The 23,029-nt window shown below is 48.1% G+C and overlaps 1 protein-coding gene across 4 annotated transcripts in view; it reads left to right on the plus strand.

Annotated features, from left to right (window-relative positions):
* Positions 1-23,029, plus strand: part of TENM4 (teneurin transmembrane protein 4) — a gene marked incomplete at its 5' end in the record, with an annotated part of 390,801 nt that overhangs the window by 165,224 nt on the left and 202,548 nt on the right. For 3 of the 4 annotated variants that reach the window (XM_082628861.1, XM_082628860.1, XM_082628862.1), the window contains 2 exons: positions 808-906; positions 2,155-2,390. In XM_082628861.1, the coding sequence (XP_082484987.1) occupies positions 808-906; positions 2,155-2,390 (335 nt within the window). The remainder of the gene's footprint in view (positions 1-807; positions 907-2,154; positions 2,391-23,029) is intronic. The other variant, XM_082628863.1, reaches the window with a different exon arrangement.

A 23,029-nucleotide genomic window follows, 5' to 3' on the forward strand; every position in this document is an offset into this window, starting at 1 on the left:
CTCCCCCTCTGTCTCTGTGGGGTGCCATCCTCACCAATCAGTCATCACCCAGGTCCCTGCACTGCCAAAGGACCCTGACACTCCAGTATCATCACAGCTTGGGGACTTGTGAGAAATGCAGGTCCCCAGGCCCCCAACACCTACTGACCCCGAATTTCTGGGGCTGGGTCTCAGCGAAGCACAGCTCTCCAGAGGATTCTGGTGCTTACGCAAGTTTGAAAACCACAGCTTTAGAAGCAAATGGCCCAAAATGCTTGTCTGTCTTTTTCCTCTGGACAAGCAAAGTATGCGTCTCTGGCTGCTGTCAAAGCAGATGTCGGCAGGGTGAAGTAGAGGAGAAAGCGCAGGCTTTGGAACCAGATAAACTTGGGCTCAAGTTCCTGCTTTGAACCTCGCTAGCCGGTAGCCTTGGCTAGTCCTGGGACCTCTCCACATCTCCATTTCCTCGTCTGTAAAACGGGGATGACACTGCCTTGCTTGCACTGCCTCTTTTGAAGACTTGAGATAAATGGATATAACATGCCTAGCTCAGCACCTGAGCCATAGTCAGTCTTCACCAGTCAGATCTGTGATTTGATGCACAGAGCTGGCAGACAAACAGGTTTGGATGGAGAGTGCTCCCTCCAGATGCCCCAGGCCAGGCAGACCCCGGGCACTTGTGGCTTGCACACAGACCCATTGCCTGGAAACTGCATCCTGCTGGTCTCACGCACAGCTGCACCCATCAGCCACTTTGTGTGTTTCTCTACTCTCCCCCTTCATTGATGCATGACTCATTGCTTCATTCGTGTCTCCATGTGTGCATAGAAACCTAGGCAAGCAGCCATTCCTAGGGACATTGCAGGACAACCTCATTGAGATGGACATTCTCAGCGCCTCCCGCCATGATGGGTCTTACAGTGATGGGTAGGTGACATCCCCATGCTCCTCCTCTCTGTGTGTGCTCTCCCTGTGGCTCCTGCACTTGCATGCAGACTCTGAGACCTTTCCCTGGGATCTCCTGGGGGAAGTGATGAGGCCATGTTGCATGTCCATCCCCGAGTCCATGTTCAACTTGCAAGAGTTTATCCTTGGCATACACTGTCCCCCAGCATATTAACAGCAGTCCTGTTAATATGACGCTCCTGGCATCTCATTGGCTGCCTCTGCCATTCTGAAAGCCATCTCATGTAGCAACTTTTATGCAGCACAGGCCCTGTACTGTGTGTATGCTGGCCCTGAGTATGTATTCTGTGGCCTGAGCCATCTTGCACCCCAGCAGGGTACAAGATTCCTCTAAGTATTACCTTTGACCCTGAGACTTCAGGGGCATGCAGTGCAACCGGTGCTCCCCATTTCCCAGGCTGTGTCCCAGTCCTCTCATGGCCATGGTTAAAGCCAAGCTGTGGAGGATTTCCTGGCGCTTAGTTTGGCCACAACCATGTGCTTTGACCTTGCCGTGCGGCCCTCAAGACTGTAGCCAGGCTGCAGTTGCCCATCTGTTCCCTCCCATGGGTTTTACCAGGGGCTTGGAAGGCAGCAGACTGGCTTTTGAGGAGAGTGCTTAGAAGGCATTTGCTGCCATTGGCTGTGTAACAGCCACTAGGGGACTCTTGACCATGGCAGAGCTTAGTGGTGGTTTCTTGGTTCCCACTCCTACCAAAACCCCCTTTAAAACGATTGGTATTTTATTCCTCCACCACGGTACAAAGTCAAAGGACGTATTGGAGGGAGACGGAAATTTTTCGGTTTCAGAATCTCCAGGGGGCAGGACAGGATTTTAGACACTTTCCAAGTTACTGCAATAATTTTAGAAGACATCTAGTTTATTCCCCAAGAAACAGCATCCCAGCCCCATCCCTTCCCAGGAAAAGGATCTCAACACTCAGCCTTCTGTCCAGTTGGTAGCACCTTCCGCCTTGGCTTGCGTGGGTTCCCCATGGGCAGGGCTGTCCCATCCATGTTTCGTGGAAACATGTCTTCGTGTGCCCTGTTTTGTGGTCTGGTACATGATTCTCTGTTTTTCTGTCCCTCCGTCTCCTCCGTGGTGATTCTCTCTCTCTCCCCCCAGGCTCCTCTGCATGCTTCCTCTACTGCTGCCTGCATCCTCAGGTCAGTGTGGGCTCCTGGTGAGTCGTCAGCCCCTGACGTCCTCTGGCTTCTCTCCATCCACAGGCACTTCCTCTTCAAGCCGGGAGGCACCTCCCCGCTCTTCTGCACCACGTCGCCGGGGTACCCTCTGACGTCCAGCACCGTGTACTCACCTCCGCCCCGACCCCTGCCCCGTAGCACCTTCTCCCGACCGGCCTTCAACCTCAAGAAGCCCTCCAAGTACTGTAACTGGAAGTGCGCGGCCCTGAGCGCCATTGCCATCTCAGCCACGCTGGTCATCCTGCTGGCGTACTTTGTGGGTAAGCACCTCCCTCACCCCAGCTTCCCTTGGGTCCCCTTCGGCCCAGAGGGCAGTGATCGAGACACCTGTGGGCATGAAGGCGCCCTGCCAGCACGGCAGTCAGAGCTTGCGGGGTGAGCGGCGCAGCCCTGGATCACTGGCCTGGCCTGCACCCGCCCCCCTCCCCCCGCCCTGACTATCCAGGTCAGCTCTCAGGGCCCTCTCGTGCTCCTGCACGTGTACCAGAGAGGAAGCTCTGCGTCGGCTCTCTCGTGTGGTGGAGGCCTGGCATCAGGCAAAAGCACTCACCAAGACTGGCTTTTGACCTGGTCATCTGTGACATGAGTGTCGTAGATGGGAGTCACTAGAAATGAAATGACAAGTTGGGCAGCTGAACAGGAGGCTGGCCTCTCCTGTTGGTGCCACGGCAAGGAGCAGGAAGGAGGCAGGGCGCCCTGGGGTTGGAGGGAAACTGCCAGAGATCAGAGTGCGTGACCTCAAGCCAGACGGCATGTCTGAAGGTGGTGGCCGGGCAGGGCCATCTGGGGGGAGCCAAGGTCGAGTGTCAGAAAGGGTCCCAGGGAGCAGTTAGAGCTGCCTGAGCGAGCGCAGAGACCCGGGGCAGCACTGACTGGCCTTCCTACCGGACCCCAGGGCACGTCCGTGATGTAAGAAACTCCTCCGGACCCACTGCCCCGCTTGCGATGCCTCCCACTGTGTGCTCTTTTGACTTATTTGCAGCACAGTCTGGTTTCCTGCTTCAGACCCCTGTGTTTGGTCTTTGGTCTGCTCCCAGGAAAGCTATGAAGCTGAAGAGATCTTGGGATGTTGTGCAGAGTCCGCTGCCTCTATGAAAATCAGCCTCTTAGTAAAGGCATCCAGCGGGGTGGGCTTAACCCTCTGTCCTTTCCAGCCTTCAAATTCTATAATTCTAAGATTTAAGGTAGGTCAGACCAGCTTGAGAAGGCCTCGAACCCACGCTAAGGCATTCTGAGATAATTCTGTCAGCAAAGGGAACCTTTTAGTATAAGCCCAATAAATAGAAATGGAACTAGCTGGCAGAAACCAAAGGAAGACCGAGGGCCGCCCATTGTGAAAAAGAACTTAGCGGCAAACAAAGTCATTGTGGATGGAAAAGAACTGTCTTGAGAGGTCTGGCTCCCACTTGTTCGGGATGGGGAGAAGGGGTTCAAGCGTGGTTGGGGGTTTGGGTGATGTAAGCTGTAAGGTTACTTCCCTTTCAAGATCTTTGAATTAAGTAAAAACAAGTAATCAGGAAAACGATAGCCCTGCAAACAAGGAGGTCTCCTTAAACATCCCGAGGTATAATAAGCCTCATCTGGTATCCGGGGTCTCTTTTCCCCCTGTGAAGGTTGGCTTACAGAATTTCACGGCATCAGGGTCAGGTTGGCATACGTGTTTATCTATTCTTCTGTCTGATTGGTTAGCTGTTGCCGCCTAGAAAGCTGTGTTGAGAAGGATCCCAAGGCTATATTCAGACTCGATGGAAAAGAGTCTCTGTGATTGATTACTGATGTATGCTGTGGTCACAGGAATGGAGAATATGGATGACCTACCACGTATTTGCCATCCCTGCCCTGGGTCATTGGGTAAAAGGAACAGCCAAACTGGGAAAGGTCAGCACCCACCCAGGCTCTGCAGGAGGTTCATGACTGATGTAGATTGGGTTACTGGTGAGGGTTGTGGGGTTCCAAGCACTGTCACCTGGCATGGAAGTTTCTTTGTGGCACTCCCAATACTGTATCCCCACCAACCACTAGCACAGCCCTTGCTTTTGACTGACATTATTATACTTCATAGATGGGTAGACTTTTGAACAGGCAGTGTCACTGTTCATCAAGGGTCACGTAGTTCACTACATATAGACATCAACTTGTTTTGTGTTGAAGTCAAGGTTTATACTATGTACTATGTAACCTAGTTCAGAAAGAAGGCATCAATCTTTGTATGATTAAGTAAGCTCTCTTCTGCTTTCCATCCCATGGGCTCCTTCGTCTCCCGTTTAGTAAGAATACACCATCCATCATCAGCTATCTAAAGATAGGGGCTACTGTGGACAGTAGTGAGTTCCCTACCTAGGAAGGGTGCAAATAGTGCCTATGACCACGTAAGCAAGAAAAAGATTCATTCATTGACTGGGCATGTTCTCTGGAGGACCTTTACTTTTCCTTCCAACATTGATAGTCTCAGAATCTACGATTTTGTGAAGTTTCTTTTTCATTCAGCAAACGAAACAGGGTAGGTACCTTGAGTCAGGCACTGTGCCGAGCGCTAGGGCCAACAATATATTCCCTACTCTTGAGGTGTTCGTAGCTTAGAAGCAGTGATTGATATGATATGATAACACAGCGGTGTTAGAAGTGGCTGAGGCAGCTCAGGGGCTGTGGGAATACCCAGCCCCAGCCAGGAGGACTAGAGGAGGCTTCCTGTGAAAGGTGATGTTTTAGCTGAGTCTTCAAGTCACAGCCAGAAGTAGACGTGAAGGAAAGGAATTTCAAACCAAGGGACATTTCAGAGTCTCGAAAGAGGATGGTGTGATGGCAAAAGGAGTTTCTGTGTCTGAAGCATCTGAGGGGTGTCGGGGACACGACTGGAGCTGATGCAGGAGAGTTTGGTCCGATTATGAAGATCACCATGGAGGCCAAGCTAAGGACCTTACTGGATGGGCAACAGGGAGCCATTGAAGGACTTTAAGCAGTGGCAGGACATAGTCAGATGTTTATCTCAGAAAGGTAAGGATGGAGGAAGAAAGAACAGGCCCTATTGCATAAACAAGTCAGGAGATGCTGAGGGCTTCAACTAAGAGGGTGACAGTGTAGGTGGGGGGTAGGGTAGATGTGAGGTCGATTTGGGAGAATTCGTCTCTCAAGTTAGGAGATGTCAGTCCACTGAGAATGTGTCCTTGTCAAGAATAAATGCGTCCTTCTGACAAAGCCCGATGTATATGGAGAACTTAAAACGGGAGTTTAGATTCTGTATCCAAGGACCAGGTCAGAGAGGCTAGCCTGGGGTCTTCCCTTTGTTACCTGGAAACTCAGCAAGGTGCTGGGGCAGAGCTCACACCGGCCTGAGAGCCTGGATTCCACTCCCAGCTCAGCCACTGAGCAGCTTGGGCAACTCACTTCTCTCTCTGAGTTCAGATTTCTCATCTAGAAAACCGGCATGACCCATGACCTCAGAAGGATGCTTATGAGTCTGGAGTAAGAACAAGCTAATGCAGTGAACGTACTGCAGGTGCGAGGTGAGTTCCTCCCTATCCTCAAGGGCTGGGTTGGCAGCCTTGTGCTTGCTCTCCTCCCGTTGCTGGGGCCAGGGATGAGCTCTTGTTGCTTGGCCATCATCACAGGCTGTGAAGACTAACTTGTAAGGAACTCTCAGTTATTAAAAATCAAAGTAATTGTCTCTGTTGAGCACAACTATCCTTAACAAAGACTCTGCTAGCAGACCAACTCATCAACAGGCAAAAAGCACAGATATTTAATTAGATTTTTGATGAAAATTGTGTTTAATTTCAAGGATAATCAATTATTAATTACTGTAATGAGCAAGTCTGACTGGGTTTACTAATTAACTCATTTAAAAATTATGAATAACCTTTTCATTTGTAATTATTTTCTACATCTTATCAAGTTCCAGATAGGAATTGCATCACCTCACCAGCAGAGGGGGAGTGGAAAACAGAGGGCGGGGAAGACTTGTTCTTTCTCTGGTGTCTGCTCAGGGCTGCCATGTCTGGACGGAGCTCTGACAGATCCACTTGACATTCAGTTTCTTAGTTGGAAAGTTTATTGGGAAACAAGCAACCAGTGGCCTTTCATTTGTAGAGACGTGTGCAGTTATTTTCATAGGAAGATAGAGAAATTGGAGTCAGCACTTGCCACCCACAAAGGCTGCAGGACCCAGGGCCCTTGCCTTTGGGCCGTCTCCTCGTCCCCTGGGGTGTTACGGGTTGCTCTGGACTGGGCTGGGAATCCAGGGAGGACCCTCACCGAGCCTGGGAGATCTCTTCCGAGAGACGATGTGTATTTTTGCCTCTGAAGGACACCCATTCAGAGAGGCTGCTGTTGGGGTGAGTGCCTTGCTTTAGTCACCCACTCTCCCTATGAAGGTGTTCGGGTCCTTTTAGTCTCCATTTGAATACCCTGCCTCTGCTTTTCTAAAGAAAAGAAAGCTGTTTGAAGAACAAAATGGGGAGAGAATGATGTGAGGGGAAAGTTAGTTGTAAGTTAAACCATGAAACTTGTGTAGCCATGGCCATAATGCTTTATTTGATAGCATTTAATTGTTTTAAAAACATTTTCACCTAAAAAAGCAGTGTGGTTTAGAGTAGCAGAAATAACAAGGGTCACTTTTTATCATTAATAATCAGAGCAGTTTGCTTTGATTGTGCCCTGTCGACATGGCCCTGACTGTTTTAAGCACTTTGCTTGTGTTTTCTTTTCTTTTTTTTTTTTTTTTTTTTTTGCGGTACGCAGGCCTCTCACTGTTGTGGCCTCTCCCGTTGCGGAGCACAGGCTCCGGACGCGCAGGCTCAGCAGCCATGGTTCACGGGCCCAGCCGCTCCGCGGCATGTGGGATCTTCCCGGACCGGGGCACGTGTCCCCTGCATCGGCAGGCGGACTCTCAACCACCGCGCCACCAGGGAAGCCCTGTGTTTTCTTATTGAAATCTCCCAGCAACTCTATGGGTTATTATCCCCAATTTACAGATGAGAACATGGAGACCCAGTGAGCTTAAGTAACTCACCCACTGTCGTACAGTAAATGGCAGGACTGTGCACTCAGCCTCTTGAGCTGATGCTTTTAATTTTTTTTTTCTCTTTTGAGCTCACAGTCTTAAGCCTTATACTGTAACTTTCCCTCCTTGTATCTGGTATTCTACATTTTTACTGTGTACCTAGCATCGATCCAAGCCATTACTATACACGTATCATCTCTCTGAACACTCGTAACAGTTCTGTATTTCCTGGAAGAGGAAACTAGAGCTCAGAGAAGTTAACAACTTGCCAGGGTCACACAACAAGTGAATGACATAGGATTTCAAAGGCCATACTCTCAGCCACTACACTGTAGGTCACATAATGGAGGATCAAAAGACCCCATTCAGGCCCTGGCTCCGTCCCCTGCTGGCTGTGTAAACTTGAGCAAGTTGCTTAACTTCTCTGAACTTCAGTTTCCACTTTCCTTATGGCTCTTATAATGGATGTGGCTGGAATGATTAGGCCCATTTTATAGGCGAGGAAACTGAGGGTAGCATCATGGTTGAGAGCATGGGTTCTGAAATAAGGCTGCCTGCTTTCAAATCTCAGCTCTGCTGCTGCTTACATGCTTTGTGACCTTAGGCAAGTTTATTTAATGGCTCTCAGCCTCCGTTTACCCATCTGTAAAATGAGGATAATAATAGTGGCCATTTCACAGGGTTTTGTGACGTTCCAATAAGATAATTTGCATAGTGCGCCTATCCCATTGCCTGGCACAGAGTTGGCTCTCAGTAAAAGTTTGATACTGTTGTGGTCATTAACAGTATTATTAGGACTTTTTGCATCCCATGGAAAAAAGTAAGTCCTGAGTGAGAACTTGGGCCAGTGTTGTTTCATGGCAGTGCCTGCGGGCTTCCCAGCCTGCATTAGTCACAAGGGCAGCTGACAGAGCAATCAGGGGGCCCTGTCAGAAAGCACTTGGAGGGATGTCTCACTGTTCCAGGGAGGCAGCTGCAAGGAGAATCATTACCCAAAAAACAACTCACGTCATTTCTTTAACCAGGACAAAAGTTGATTTTTGCTTCACTGCCAGTTGCCTCTATCCAGAGAAAACTGACAGCTTCCCTCGTGTTCCGATTCCCTATGTAAAAAGCAGACACTGAGTACTGCAGAAGAGTGCAGAGTTGTATCTTGAGGACTCTTCAAGCACCTGTCTAGCCAGATAGGCCTTTGGAATAGGAGACCAAAAAGGCTTGTTAACGGTACAAAAACCAGGAAGAGCTTTACATTTAAACAGAGACCCAAGAGTGCCTGGGAGCTATTTCTTTCATTGTCAGGTCCAGGTCCCCCCTGGAGGGCGGGGCCTCATCCTCTCTGATTTCTCTAAGGCAGCCCAGTGTTCTGATCAGGATTCAGTGGAAATCTCAGCTCTGCCACTGTCCACCTGTGTGACCCTTTTGAGCTTTGGTTTCCTTATCTGCAAAGCGGGAAGAAGAAGAATACTTCCTTCTTGAGGCTGTTGTACAGGTTAAAAGAGATGATGTTGAAAAAACACAAGGCACATGACAAAGGAGGAGTCCCTTGCTGGTGGCCTTGGGAGAGGGTTGTTATGGACCTCAGTATCTCAGCCCAGGATGGGGTGGGAGTAAGTGATCCTCTTAGGTCCTTCCCCGTCTGTAGAGTGATGCCCATAGGAAATTGAACCAGGACATTGAGGGTGGAGTCCCAAGTGTGGGCTGCAGCAGCCTCTTGGTAACTGCAGGGGAACTTTCCAACATGCTCCATAGCCATAAGGGACTCTTTTTTTAAACTAGGTAACATTTTTCACCTCCACCAGCAGCTGATTGTGGATTGGAAAAAAAAATCTGAACTCTTGCTCGAAGCGGTATGAGTTTAATTTATAAGTGAGAATGTTGTGAAGCTTAATTGCCTCTTTTCAAAAGGCAGCTTTCAGAGAGCATTGCTGGTTGGAATATTATTGCAGTTCGTGGTCTGGAAGAGCCTGGGTCAACCAGCTCTTGAAGTCATCTGGGCAGTGTTGACAGAGGTGGACTTGGGCACTCAGTGTGACTTGCACAGACTTTTGCAGGCTCCCTCAAGATCCCTGACATTGACCATGCACACGTGCACACGTGACTTCAGCAGAGCAGCAATCCAGGCAGAAGGGATCTTGGGCTTCCCTCCTCTTTGGGAGTGTGATCTCCTATCTCCTAATGTCTTATTCTGTGCTGCATACTCAGCCCCTAATACTCAGCCTGCCCCAAGGTAGCTGTGCTCAGTAAGATGTGGTTGAATAAAAGACCTTGCAAGAAGGTAAAATCTGCCCAGGGTTTTCTAAGCAGGATAGTGTGGGCACAAGCATGGTGGCAGAAATGCACATTTTATGTCCTGGGGTTCAGGTACCGGGGAAATGGACATGAAATGAGTAGAGAAAGGATTAGAAATAGAGGCCAGGGTGATTGTACCCGCTGCTGCCCCGCAGTTATCCCCATCTGGTTCGAACAGCTCACGCAGTATCAGGATCTCAGATGCCATTTGCTTCCTAAGCACAGGCCCGTTGCACTCTGGGCCTGGGTGTTATTAGTGAGCAATAAGGCTCATTTTCTCCCCTTTTTCTTCGACTTCACATCAGGCCTTTTGGACAGAAGCCATAGATTTAGCTTTATAGCCCAAAGAATGGGAAACGGAGATTATTGAACTTGATCTTTTAGGAGGAGAAAAAAGTGATAAAGATACAGGATCCTGTATTAAAGGCTTTCTCTCCAAGATTGATTCCTTCGTGCTGCTCTGTGGGAATTGCTAATAGCAAGATATATATAGATTGTTCTCCTTAGGACAGACCCCAGACAAATATCCTTCAGCACCCCAAAAGGAGGACTTGAGGAGGCTAGCGTGGCGCCCTGCAGTGGTCTGAAACGCCACCACGCGGAGGAGGGGGCGGACTTGCTCTGTGAGATTGCCGAGGGCAGATCAAGGCCCTCTGGCTGAAAATGATGGGAAGGCCAGTGCCGGCTCTGGGAGAAGACTTCCCTCACGAGACAGCCACCTGTCTGGAGTGGGCTGCTTGAGAGGGGTGTCTGCAGTGAGAGGGGCGACTCTTAAGTGCCCCAGCTCCACAGACCAGGGGATCTTGTCCTCATCGTGCTTCTGCCATTCCTATCTATGCCACCCATACGAGGACTTGGTCTTCTTCGGATGAGTTTCTGAACCTGTAAAACAGGAGTAAACAGAAGACTAGCTGAAATGATGAAGTCATTCAACATGCTTCAGCTCAGCATGAGAGAAAATTGTCCGTCTTGCAGACCTCACGCTCTCCCCACCCTCCGATCTTCTCCCATCGGTAACCGAACCCAACCAAGAGCCAGAGCCCAAGCGGACCCATTGGTCCAGACCATATGGATCAGCCTCCCTGGGCACAGAGCAGGGTAGAGAAGGATAGGGTGGATCTGGGGGGCAAATGGATAACATCAGTATCCCCACTCTTCTTAGTTCTTGTCCTAGCAGAGTTCAGGGCCCAAGACAAAGATTGAGACCCATACCACACTCAGGCGTGTCTCCCTTACCTGTACACCTACTCAGCCATCAGGCCCCGACTGCTTGTATTTAAAAGCAGATTTATTGAGATATAATTTGCATACAGAAGATTAACACTTTTTAGTTGTACCATCCTATGAATTCTGACAAACAGAGTTGTGTGACCATCACTGCCGTCAAAACACAGAACACGGGCTTCCCTGGTGGCGCAGTGGTTGAGAGTCCACCTGCCGATGCAGGGGACGCGGGTTCGTGCCCCGGTCTGGGAGGATCCCACATGCCGCGGAGCGGCTGGGCCCGTGAGCCATGGCCGCTGAGCCTGCGCGTCCGGAGCCTGTGCTCTGCAACGGGAGAGGCCACAACGGTGAGAGGCCCGCGTACCGCAAAACAAACAAACAAAAAGCAAAAAAACAAAACACAGAACACTTCTATCACCCCAGAAGTTCGGGGTTTTTTTGCAGTACGTGGGCCTCTCACTGTTGTGGCCTCTCCCATTGCGGAGCACGGGCTCCGGACGCACAGGCTCAGCGGCCATGGCTCACGGGCCCAGCCGCTCCGCGGCATGTGGGATCTTCCTGGACCAGGGCACGAACCCGTGTCCCCTGCATCGGCAGGCGGACTCTCAACCACTGCGCCACCAGGGAAGCCCAGTTCCGTTTTTTCAAATCAGTCCTGTCTCCTCATCCTCAGCCTCGGGCCACCACTCATCCATTCCACATCTCGGTAGTTTTTGGTACTATTTTTGGGATGTGTAGTAAAGAAGTGATTTATTTACTGGATTCAAAATCAGGTGTAACTTACAATAACCTTCAAACGTGAAGACATCAAGGTGTTTTTGAGAAAATTTAAAGACGTGACTTAGAGTTTAAGATATGAGGGCAAGCAACTGAAACATTCTAGGATTCTCTGTGTGTTATACTTGACCTCCTTGGAGGATCCCAGCCAAAAACCTCCATGTAGTCAGCATGTGTATGTTCTTCTGCCTTTTTCAGGGGCCATCTTTTTGTACATGTTTTTAAGTATTGACACAAAATTCTCATTCTTGTCAGGTTTAATACCTCTATCATATTTGTGCCATTATTATATCATTGTATTCCTTTGTTTCCAACTGTTTGCTATTATAAATAGCACTTCTGTAACCAGAATGAAAGAAAACCTCTTCTGTTTTCTTCTTTCACTTACTTTGGGGAGGGTGTGTCCCCCTGAGCAGGATTTTTTTTTTGGAGGGGGGGGTCACAAGATATGGACAGTTCAAAGCTTTTGTGACTCACTGCTTGCTAGGGGCTCCTCAGAAGGAAAGCACTGAATCCCCGGGTTCCCAGCTAGGTGTCCAGTTTCCCCACAGTGCTGCTAGCGTGCAGCTTTGTGTCTGATCTTGGTGGGTCAGCTGGTTTAATGAGTGGGGGCCGGGGGAGGTTACAAGTGGCCCCGAGACCCAGAGAGGTAAAGGGATCTTCATTCCTGGAGGGAACCACACACCTTCTCCCAGTCAGTTCCCTTTAGAGAGCCTAGCTCACGCATCCCTTCCTCAGCGAAGCTCCTCTGACCCCCTCGCCGTAAGCCAGGAACCCAGTCATATGCTCTTATAGTGCTCAGGGGTCTCACGGTCATTGCAGCTGCAGACTATGTCTTAGATTCGCTCAGCTCTGTCTCCACTGTCAGGCTGTAAGCTCCATGGCGGTGGAAGCAATTTCTGTCTTGCCCAGTGCTATAGCCACAGCTTCTCATACCAGGGTGTGGCAGGATGTCGCCTGTGTTCAGCCAAAGTTTGTTGAAGGAGAGAAAGGAGGGATGTCAGGACCAGAAGCTAACTGATATTGCAAGGCATGGAGCAGGGGGAAAGAAAATGGTAAGCAGAGAAGCTTAGGTTCTTACAGGGAACAGAGGCGAAAAGTCTAGAGGCAGGGAGATCATGTGAGAGTGAAAATGGTTACTGGAAACTAAGGGGAGAGAATACCAGAGGTGGCTTCCAAAATGTATTCGGTGTGGGGCACAGACCTTGTCTGTTGCTTACACCTGTGAGACTTGAAGCGAGAACCTTGCCCTCTCTGAGCCTCAGTTTCCTCCTCTGTGAAAGCAGATAATAGGCTGTTCTGGGGATGCAGTGACAATCGGGCACCTAGTTCTTTCTAATAAGAGCCACTAGTGAATGACATCTGTCTTCCCCTCCCCCTAGCAAACAAGTTGTGTTGAATTTGAGGGCCAAGCCGTCCCGAGTTTGGAAATGCCTCAAAAAAGAAAGGACCCGAGTTTATTTAGTATATTCATTTTTTATAACAATGGCAGCTCCAGAGACAACACACTGTCCCAGGACTTGGGGGGCCTTGTCCTGTGGATAGTTTCAAGGCCCCCAAAGAGGCAACATAGCCGTGGTTGGTCAGGGAGTAGCCCCAGCTATGTGGCCAGGGTGCTCCTTCCCCAACTGCACCCCGGGAGTGTGGAAAAGGAATCGATTTTACAGATTTTTAGCATCCTTGGAAAGAACATGTCCCCAAGTCCTTGTTTTTATTCTGAACTAATTACTGTGAAATAACATAATTTAATTGCACTTAGATGCAGAGAGAAAGTGAGAGTGGTCTCCCTGATGGCTGTTTTTTCACTGTCGTAAATACCTAGCTTGCGGAGGGGAGGTCCGTACAGCCAGGGCTGTGCTTCGTGCTGCAGGCTAGGGACAGAGGTGAGGAAGCCCAGCCGAGCGGCTCTTCATTTCAGGGGGGAAGAAAAGGGAGGGGCGGGAAAGGGGAGAGGAAGTGAGATGGCAGTAAAGAAACAGTATTTTTTTCCTTCCGTCAGTAAAACAACAAAACCACACAACTAAAAGGCTTCATCCTCCTAAAGACAGAGTACAGTCTAATAGCAAAAGCACAGACTTCGCCCTCCAGCCGTGCTCACACAGGTTTTTCTATCTCTCTGCATCTTGGTTTCCTCATGGATAATTTTGTCCATTAATATCCAAGAGGTGTTTAAGTGACAGAACAAAGGGTCCAGTTCGGTGAGTGGTCCATGGTGGGTGCTGAGGAAATACAGATCTCACCCTTCCGGGCAGCTGGATCACCCAGAGATTTGAAACCAAGATTCAGCAGCCAAGGGCCATCTGCAGATGTAGAGATTTCAGGTAATCTGGGATGAAATAGAGGGAGCTTCCCCAAGCTCAGGTTTGAGACACTGGGGAGCATTCACTGAGCCTGCTTGCTGGGTTGTGTCCCGGGCTACAGGGACAGACAAAGCCAGATAAGCCAGCATCACTGCTTTGAATCTTCCATGGTTTCATAGACAGCCAGATGTGTAAGGAGCCCAAGGCAATAGTAGACAGATGATAAAAGCATGTTACTGGAGTTTGAACTTTACCCCTGTGGGAGCCCGAAGGAGAGAGCAATTCATTCTAACCAGGAAGATCAGGTAAATTTCCCCAAGGCATTGAGCCTTGTAAATCAAGTAAGATATTAAAAGAGAAGCTAAGAATGGTTTTCTGGAAGATGGAACAGTCTGAACAAAGGCAAAGGACAATAGATAGGAACGTTGGCTATTTTTTTGGCACGTGTGTCAGAAGACTGTGCATTAAACTATCCATTTGTGCATCGGACCTACTGCGGGCCTCAGTCTCTCTTTTACTGAAGGCTCTTGAATGTAGAACTATAGAAACCACAGGCACTGCAGGAGGACGCTGGCTGCCTTCCCCCTTAGAACAGAGGCTCCACTGGGCAGATACATAATAAACCCCTTTCCTTCATGTGAGGCCTGTCAAACCCATCAGTCCTCTCCAGCAGTCTCTGCACTGTGTAAGATTATTCACTGCAAGCCCCAGATGTGGAAACTGGGCCTGCTGCAGTTCAATTACTTGTTTACCTGGAACGACTGGTAAGTAATAGAGCTGGGCCTAGAAACCAGATTTTCTGATTCCAAGTCCTATGTTCCTTATGTAGACCATGCCAGCTCTCAGAGCCCTCCCCTGATGTCTTTCTCTGCTGCTGTGCTCCATACCCAAGGCTCAGAGCAAACAAGGGGGTGCTTTGCCATCCTGTCTGGGGCTTTCTCCTGCCCCTGCTCCCAGCTTCCCTCCCACAACCTACCCTGATCTAACAGAGGTGGCAGCTCACATGTGTTGAGAGCTAACCATGTTCCAGGCATGTTCTGAGTGTTATATATATTTCTCATTTAATCTTCTTAACAATCCTACCTATCCAACAAATATTTGTCAAGTACCAGCCATGTGCTACGTACCATTCTATTTTTATTTCCATTTCATAGATGAGAAACTGAGACCTGAGGAAATTAAGTCAGTTGTTCAAGGCCACGTCACCAGTGAGTGTGAGAGCCAGGATTTGCCCCCAGAGCCTGCCCTCTTCCCACTGTGCTCTACGATTCCCATAGCTGGAGTGGGGCTGGAGCGGGGCTGGAGCGGGGCTGGGACGGTTCACCTGATCTGAACTGCTGAGAGGATGCAGAGCTCCTTAGTAAAGAGAGAAACTACCTTATTTTCCTAAGGAAGAAAAACTAGCGTCCACCTGCCCTGGGCCATGCACTGTGCCAGGATTGCTATGTACCTGTGGCATTGAGTGGAGCTGTGGTTTGCACCCAGAGTGCTTCAGGATTGGAGAGCAAAGGAGGCCCAGATGTCATCGGGGACCTCGATACACATCGCTTATTGAGCACTAGCCCTTCGTGTTATCTGATTCACCTATTCTCTAGACTTCATGTGCTGTGGCATTAGATTGTCACCAGTGTAACATTTCATTTTGGAGGGAGCCTTTCCTGCTGATGTGTGTGGCAAACAGCTAGATTTATTGCGCCTTTGAGCCTGGAGTTAGGATTTTGTTCACAGCCTCCAGTGGGGGAAGAGAAAAAATGCCAGTATCATTAATTGAGCTGTGGCCTGCATTTCATCACATTGTCCTAAATTTTATCGCTCAGGCCATCTGTAGAATTCTACAGCAAGACAGACTCATCGGACTCTTATGTGTGTCTTAGTGTATGAGTCTCTGTGTGTGAGTACACACATGACACCACCCAGTATGGATGCAAAAAAAAAGATATTTGAGAGGAGATGGACTTGGGGGTAACAAAGATTATATGAGAATTTTAGGAGAAGTAGCATTTTTCTTTACCTGAAAACTGGAAACTCTTCTTTTGCTTGTTTATGCCTCCTCACTTTTCTGTAGAGCATTAAGTCCATTAAATTGTACTGTGATTACCCCTAATGGTATTGGTCTGGGGCTGTGTAGGAAGTTTCACATGTAAATCTTTGCATTAGTCTGTGTATTAAACTTTGGGTGTTCTTTCTTTCATTGGTTAACTTTTAAGCAACATAATAATGATGTCTTATATTTTCAATATACTTCAAAAGGACTTTCCTTACATTTAATCCTTATAAGAACCTGGGAGATGGTTTTGTATTCTTTCCCTTTCTACAGATGAAAAAACTGAGGGTCAGAGTGGTTAGGTGACTTATTTGCAGATGCATAGCTGGTAAGGGCCAGAGCTGGGAGTCCAGCTATCTCTGCAGATCTGCTCTGCTGGCTACGTAGGGGGACAACAGAGCCAGCAAGGGATGGATGGGAAGCACCTGGATATGGACTGTCAGGGCGGTGTGCATGGGACAGGTGCTGAAGTAATGGTCAGGAACCGGGGCTGGGAAGGGGAGAGCAGACGGCACTTCTGGCTTGGGGCAATGGTGGAAATCCTCACAGAAGAGTTAAAGTTTGAAGGATGGGAGAATGACTTTAAAAATAGGAAAGGTGGGCTTCCCTGGTGGCGCAGTGGTTGAGAGTCTGCCTGCCGATGCAGGGGACGCGGGTTCGTGCCCCGGTCCGGGAAGATCCCACATGCCGCGGAACGGCTGGACCCGTGAGCCATGGCTGCTGAGCCTGCACGTCTGGAGGCTGTGCTCCGCAACGGGAGAGGCCACAACAGTGAGAGGGCTGCGTACCGCAAAAAAAAAAAAAAAAAAAAAAAAAAAATAGGAAAGGCAGTGGCCGTTCCACGTAGAGATGTTACATCAACAAAGCCTGGAGGCTGTGTGTTCAAGGGACAGGAGAAACCCACACAGACAGAGATTCCTGGGCAGGGAGAAGCAACGAGGAACATCACGTACTGTGCTCAACAAGTGTTTCAAATGCTCAAGTTTCTATCCTCAGGAAAATATCAGCAACAAACTTTTAGAAGTAAGGCAGGGCCATATAATTACGAGATTTCCTTTTTTATTCTCCATTTCTGTCATTTCCACAGTTTTACATCTAATCAGAAAGGCAGCGTGTATAGGGGTTAGGGACAGATTCTGCGCAATCTGGATTTGGCTCAGATCTGAAGTGACCCTCTGCCTCTTATTAAATGTGTGATCTTGGGCAAGTTGTTGAACCTCTTGGAGCCTTAGTTTCCTCATCTTGCAAATGAGGATAATAATAGTACCTACCTCCTAGGGCTTTGCAAGGATTAAGTGATAGTGTGTTTATCAAGCACTAAGCCCAGTGCTTTGTACTATTAATAACAGTGGTTTTTATCACCACCACATTCATAATCATCCTCATCATCACCATCACCATCACCACCACATTCATCATCATCCTCATCATCACCATCCTCACCATCATCATCACCATCACCATCAACATCATCATCACCATCACCACCACATTCATCATCCTCATCACCATCATCACCATCATCACCACCATCATCATCACCATCACCACCACCACCATCATCATCCTCATCCTCATCATCACCATCACCATCACCACCACATTCATCATCATCCTCATCACCACCACCATCATCATCATCATCATCATCATCACCATCACCACCACATTCATCATCATCCTCATCATCACCATCCTCACCATCATCATCACCATCAACATCACCACCACCACCATCATCATCCTCATCCTCATCATCACCATCACCACCACATTCATCATCATCCTCATCACCACCACCATCATCATCATCATCATCACCATCACCACCACATTCATCATCACCCTCATTATCACCATCCTCACCATCATCATCACCACCACCATCATCATCATCATCATCATCATCACCATCACCACCACATTCATCATCATCCTCATCACCATCACCACCATCATCACCATCATCACCATCATCATCACCATCACCACCACATTCATCATCATCCTCATCATCACCATCACCATCACCATCACCACCACATTCATCATCATCCTCATCACCATCCTCCTCCTCCTCCTCCTCCTCATCATCATCATCATGGTGCCTGGAACTCTGTGCTGCTTTAAACTTCCTAATCTAAGGACTGAGCCAAACCAGGGGTCCCTGCATATCAGAGAACTTGTGCGTATTGCGTGCCTGGCTCTGTGCACAGACAGGGCAGAGAGGCAAGAAAACGTAGTATGATCCCAAAGAGCCAGAAAACGCTCCAGTGGGCAGGAGGCTGGGAAGCTGTGGAGAGTAAAGGAGGGACATCACACACTCTGTTCTGTGAGAGTTTAAAATGCTCTTTAGGAATGCTTCTCATTATAAAGAAATATCATCCCTAGTTACAAATCTGGGTGGCAGACTCTGCGTTAAGCTGTCCACCCTCATTCTTCCCGCTGAAGTGACTGTTCCAGAGGGAAAAGGCCTATCCTAATAATATACACACAAATTAAAACTCCATTTAGAGGTACAGCGGGGACCACCTCCTAATTGACTTTATCATTGCAAAAAAAAAAAAAAAACCCAGTTACATGGTTGATATGCCAAAGGAAGTCAGGCAGTGGGAGGGCTGCAAGGCTCACAGAGCCTTGCAACAGGACGTTTTCTAGTAGCTATGGAAATGGAACCTAGCAACAGGCACTTTCTCCTTCTGGAGCTCCCAAGCGTGAACCAAACCCGTGTTTCCTTTGGCCCCATTTGATGGTTGATACAGGAAGGAGGGGACAAGGCCTCACACATGAGAGGCTGGTCCTTGGCTAAGTTGAGACACCTTTTTATAGAAATGCTTTAGATAGCCTTGTGAATAGTCTTGGCACTTGGATGCAAGCACCACAAAGAAAGGAAACCCAGCAGAGCTCTAGGCCAGTGTTCCGCCCCCTCTCGGGAAATCACAGGCACTTTCCCAGCTTTCCCCGGCTGACATGTTTCTTCCAGGGCAGGGCTGGCTGCGCACCCCAGCAGAGCAGTTGAACAGGCTGGCAACCCTGGGGTGATTTTGCTCCCTGGATCCTTAACGAGGCTTTGAATATGAAGGGCAGATGGTGGGTCGTCCACTGCGTGGAGTCACTTCCTTGACTGCTCTGTCAGCAGTGATTTGAGCAGAAGCTGCATGTTCTGGTCAGGACTGCATGGAAGCCTGACCTGGGCTCTGACAGTGGTCTGCGAAGAGCTCAAGGTGTGGAGTGACCCGGACCTGGGTTTGGATCTTGGTGCTGCCATGATGAATGGTGCAGTGATGGACTGTTCTGGGGCCTTGGTTTTGCAAAGATCCAAAATCAGGTTAATAATATCTACTTTGTCACTATGTTTTGAGGTCCTAATCCATAAAATGGAGATACTATCTTCCTTAAAAAGCTGTGAGATTGGAGCTTCCCTGGTGGCGCAGTGGCTGAGAGTCCGCCTGCCAATGCAGGGGACACAGGTTTGTGCCCCGATCCAGGAAGATCCCACATGCCGCGGAGCGGCTGGGCCCGTGAGCCATGGCCGCTGAGCCTGCGTGTCCAGAGCCTGTGCTCCACAACGGAAGAGGCCACAGCAATGAGAGGCCCGCGTACCGCAAAAAAAAAAAAAAAAAAGCTGTGAGATTAAATGACATAATGAATGTTCATCCTCCAGCACTGTGTCATGCACATGGTACAATTTTTAATAAGTGGGAGCTGTTACTGTTTTGGTTATAAGCCTAATTATGTCTGTCTCCTTCCTTTGCTCTTTTTCTTCTTCTCTCCTGTGGGCCAGGTGCTGGGGGATGGAGGTGAGAGAAATGATCCCTGCCCTAAGGGAGGGCCTGCTGGTGGCCTGATATCACCTGCCCCGTGGGCTCAGTCCCTTAACTTTAGGCTCAAGAAGATGACTCCTTTAGCCTGGGAGTGCAGTGCCTGACGGAAGAACAAGCCATGAAGGGGCCATTCCTGCTCTTATAGGATTTTCTGCTGTGACTTAGTGACAGGGCCATTTAGCAGAAAGAACTCGGAACTAAATCTGGAGACTTGGGCTCAGCGCAGTTCCAGGCTCTGCCCCAAGTGCCCCCGACAAGCCTGAGTCTCATCTACCCAGTGAGTGGGGGGCAGGTTCAGTCATAGCGACATCCCCCACCCCCAACCAGAGCAAAAACTCAGACTTCTCAACTCCCTCAAGAAATCTCCATACTTCACTTTCTCAGTGAAAACCTTAATATACACTGCAAATGATGATGATGATACCAATGTAGAAGGCTACCCTCTGGTAGTAAATTTGAGTGAATACCAAGCAGCATAATAAGCTCATAAAATATATTCTTTCCTTTCACCTTCACAGCAGTTCTTTGGAGCTAGGTATTATTGTCACCATTTTATAGATGAGGAAGCTGGGAGTCAAAAGATTTAAATAACAGGAACAAAGTCATGTAACTATACACGTGAAAACCAGAACAGGAACGCAGGGCTGTCTGGCTGCAACGGCTGTGCTCATAACCAACTATACTTCATGCCTCCCATTTTCCTGTGTCTGGCACCAGCGCTATATTGGGAGTAGGGCAGGGAGAGGTCACATTACTGGGCTGAGGTCAGTCCAAGGTGGCCAACCCCTAAACTAGTCATGCACAGAAGAAGGCTTAGTAGAGCCCGTCGGGTGAAAGGGGCCCAGAAAAGATAGTTTTCTTATTCCATTACTGCAGTAATAGCCGTTCACTCCATTCTGCACAAATTAGATTCCAGCCCTGGTCCCCCTACAACTTGCCGTGTCACCAGTGTTCAGTGCCCTCCACTTAAATTGATCTTTCTCCTCCGCATTGACGGTGGGCGTGCCTGTTTCTCCCCTTCTCTCATGCCCATCCCCCCACCCCCTTGTTTTCCAGAACTATTGAGCAGCTGCCAGTGAATCCTTGCTGAAAGGCCTCCTGTCCCCACAGCATTGCATGGTGCAGAAAAATGATTAACTGTGCCAGAGTCCATTCTCCAGAAAACAATTAATTTGGGGGTGAGAGACAGTAACCCTGATTGTTGCAGTCAGGTTTATCCAGAGATAGGAAGAAAGACAATATATGTACTTGATTTAAAATTAGCCTCACGTAGTCAGCAGTGGGATCCTGTCAGGCTGCTTTATAGCAATTCTGCTTTTAAAAACTGTTTTATCCGCTGGACAGATATCTCTAGTTCCTGTGCCTAAAGTCTGTCAGCTGATGGGAGCAGGGTAGGGAGGGAGCCCTCCGCTCAAAGAAATTTGCGGTTGGCGTGGGAGGGAAATTAGGGGCAATATGTGGAGAGAAGGAAAGGTGATGGAACAGAGCTGGCTTAAATCAATCTTTCAGGGGGTCTGGGAATTAGGAAAATCAGCAGAGCAAAATGACAAGGATGATGACAGCTACCATTTATTTTGCTCCTACTATGTGCCAGGCACAGTTCTAAGCACATGACATGCATTATTTCATTTAATCCTCTGAGGTAGATACTACTATCTATTTTACAGATGAAGAAACTGAGACTCAGAGAGGCTAAGTCATTTACCCAGAGTCAGGAACCTAGTAAATGATGTGCCTCTTAACGCTCCAGATAGACCCAAACTTGAAGACTGACTCTGTCAAAGTCACTTACTTGCATTTACATGGTTTTGCTTTTGGGGGTCAGCCCTGTCTACCGTGGTCAGGATGTAAACAGGTGGGGACCCCATGCTTTACCCCTAAGATGAAGGTCCTTTAACGGACTATCTCAAAAGAGAAAACCTGGCTATACTGTCAGCAGAGGCCTTGCCTTAAAATTATCTTAATTTTAATTTAATTTCAGGCATTGTAACTCATCAACAGTCTAGAGGTGAGCCTGGACTTTGGGACCAGGCAGACCTGGGTTCAAAAGTGACTTCATCACTTCCCACCTGGGAAGTATCTTGGCAAGTATTTTTGGGCAGGTCCTGCAGCCTCTCTGAGCCTCCACTTTCTTTGTCTGTAAAATGGGAATACTACTGATTTTCTCAAGGTTTATGTAAGGTCTGAATGAAATAATGTATGTAATTCCCCTTGCATAAGTGTCTGACATGTGGCATGTGCTCAAAATCAGGATCTCCCCACTCGGCCCCGTTTTCCTTCTTTACCTCTTGCTCCTAAGACTAAGCTGTAGAACTTCCTTTTTAATGTAAACAGCATGGAAGTGAGTTTGGAAACTAGTGAAGAAAATTAGTCAGTCATCCTACCACTATAATTCAAAGCTTGATGTCATTTTTACATATCTCTTTCTAGATTTTTTTTTCATATGTATACCTGGTATTCCATCTAGCACTTGTATCATAGTTTAGCTAAGTTCTCCTATTTTAAGACATCTAGGTTGCTTCTGATTTTTTTTTACTAGTACACTGCAGTGTACATCTCTGTGTATATGGCTTCTAGGTTTGAAACTTTTGGATGTTGTGGCTTTGTTGCAAAACCAGGAGAAGAACTTGGGGAATGAGGCTCTGTCGTTTTGCTGTTGTTATTGTCTTGCCTTTTTGTTTTTTGCTTTCTACATGAGAGGACCATAAGTCAGAGAACTCTAATGAGTTATATCTTACAGAAATGATGCTAGTTAAGAACAAACAAACAAACAACTGAGCATTAATAATGTAAAACAGAAAAGTAGGTAGCCATGCAGCTGGGTTGGTTCCTGCTGCCTTTTGAAACCAAGAATGCTGCTTGAATCAACAGTTTCTTGAAGTTATAACCATCTCTAGTCACTACCTAGAGCTGCTAATTTACAGATGCAACTGGGTTTGTGCATTCGATTTTTGGAAGGGAAGCATGCATGTGACAGTGGAAACTCTCCTATACTTACTTCGGTGACTTCTGCATAATGACTTTGTTAATTGCCTCCTGCTGGCTGGGTGCTGGGGGGGAGCCTTCAACATCTGAACATCTACTGAGCATTTTTCTTAAAAATGTCAAGATGGAGCTTGCACTTTCCCAGCCCTCTCTCATGTCTCGCCGGGCAGGAAAAGGCGACTGGAAAATGTCAGCCCTGGGATCAGATTAACCAGATCTGAGGGAGTAAGAAACTCCCCCCACCCTAGCTCTTGGCTTTTAGAAATCATTAACCTTTCAACGTGGGTGATCCTGTGAACTCGATGCCTTTCCACAGCCTTCTTCTCAACTCTTTAGCATCTTTTCACCTTTTCACTGAATTACAAACTAGTTTAAAGGGGACACCAGTATCAAGTTTCTTATTTAGGTCACTTTCAATGTACTTGGGAGAGTTTTGCACAAACAGTTATAAATACAC

Source organism: Mesoplodon mirus (genome assembly GCF_964341445.2).
Source record: "Mesoplodon mirus genome assembly, chromosome: 7".
In the NCBI taxonomy this organism is placed as follows: domain Eukaryota; kingdom Metazoa; phylum Chordata; class Mammalia; order Artiodactyla; family Ziphiidae; genus Mesoplodon; species Mesoplodon mirus.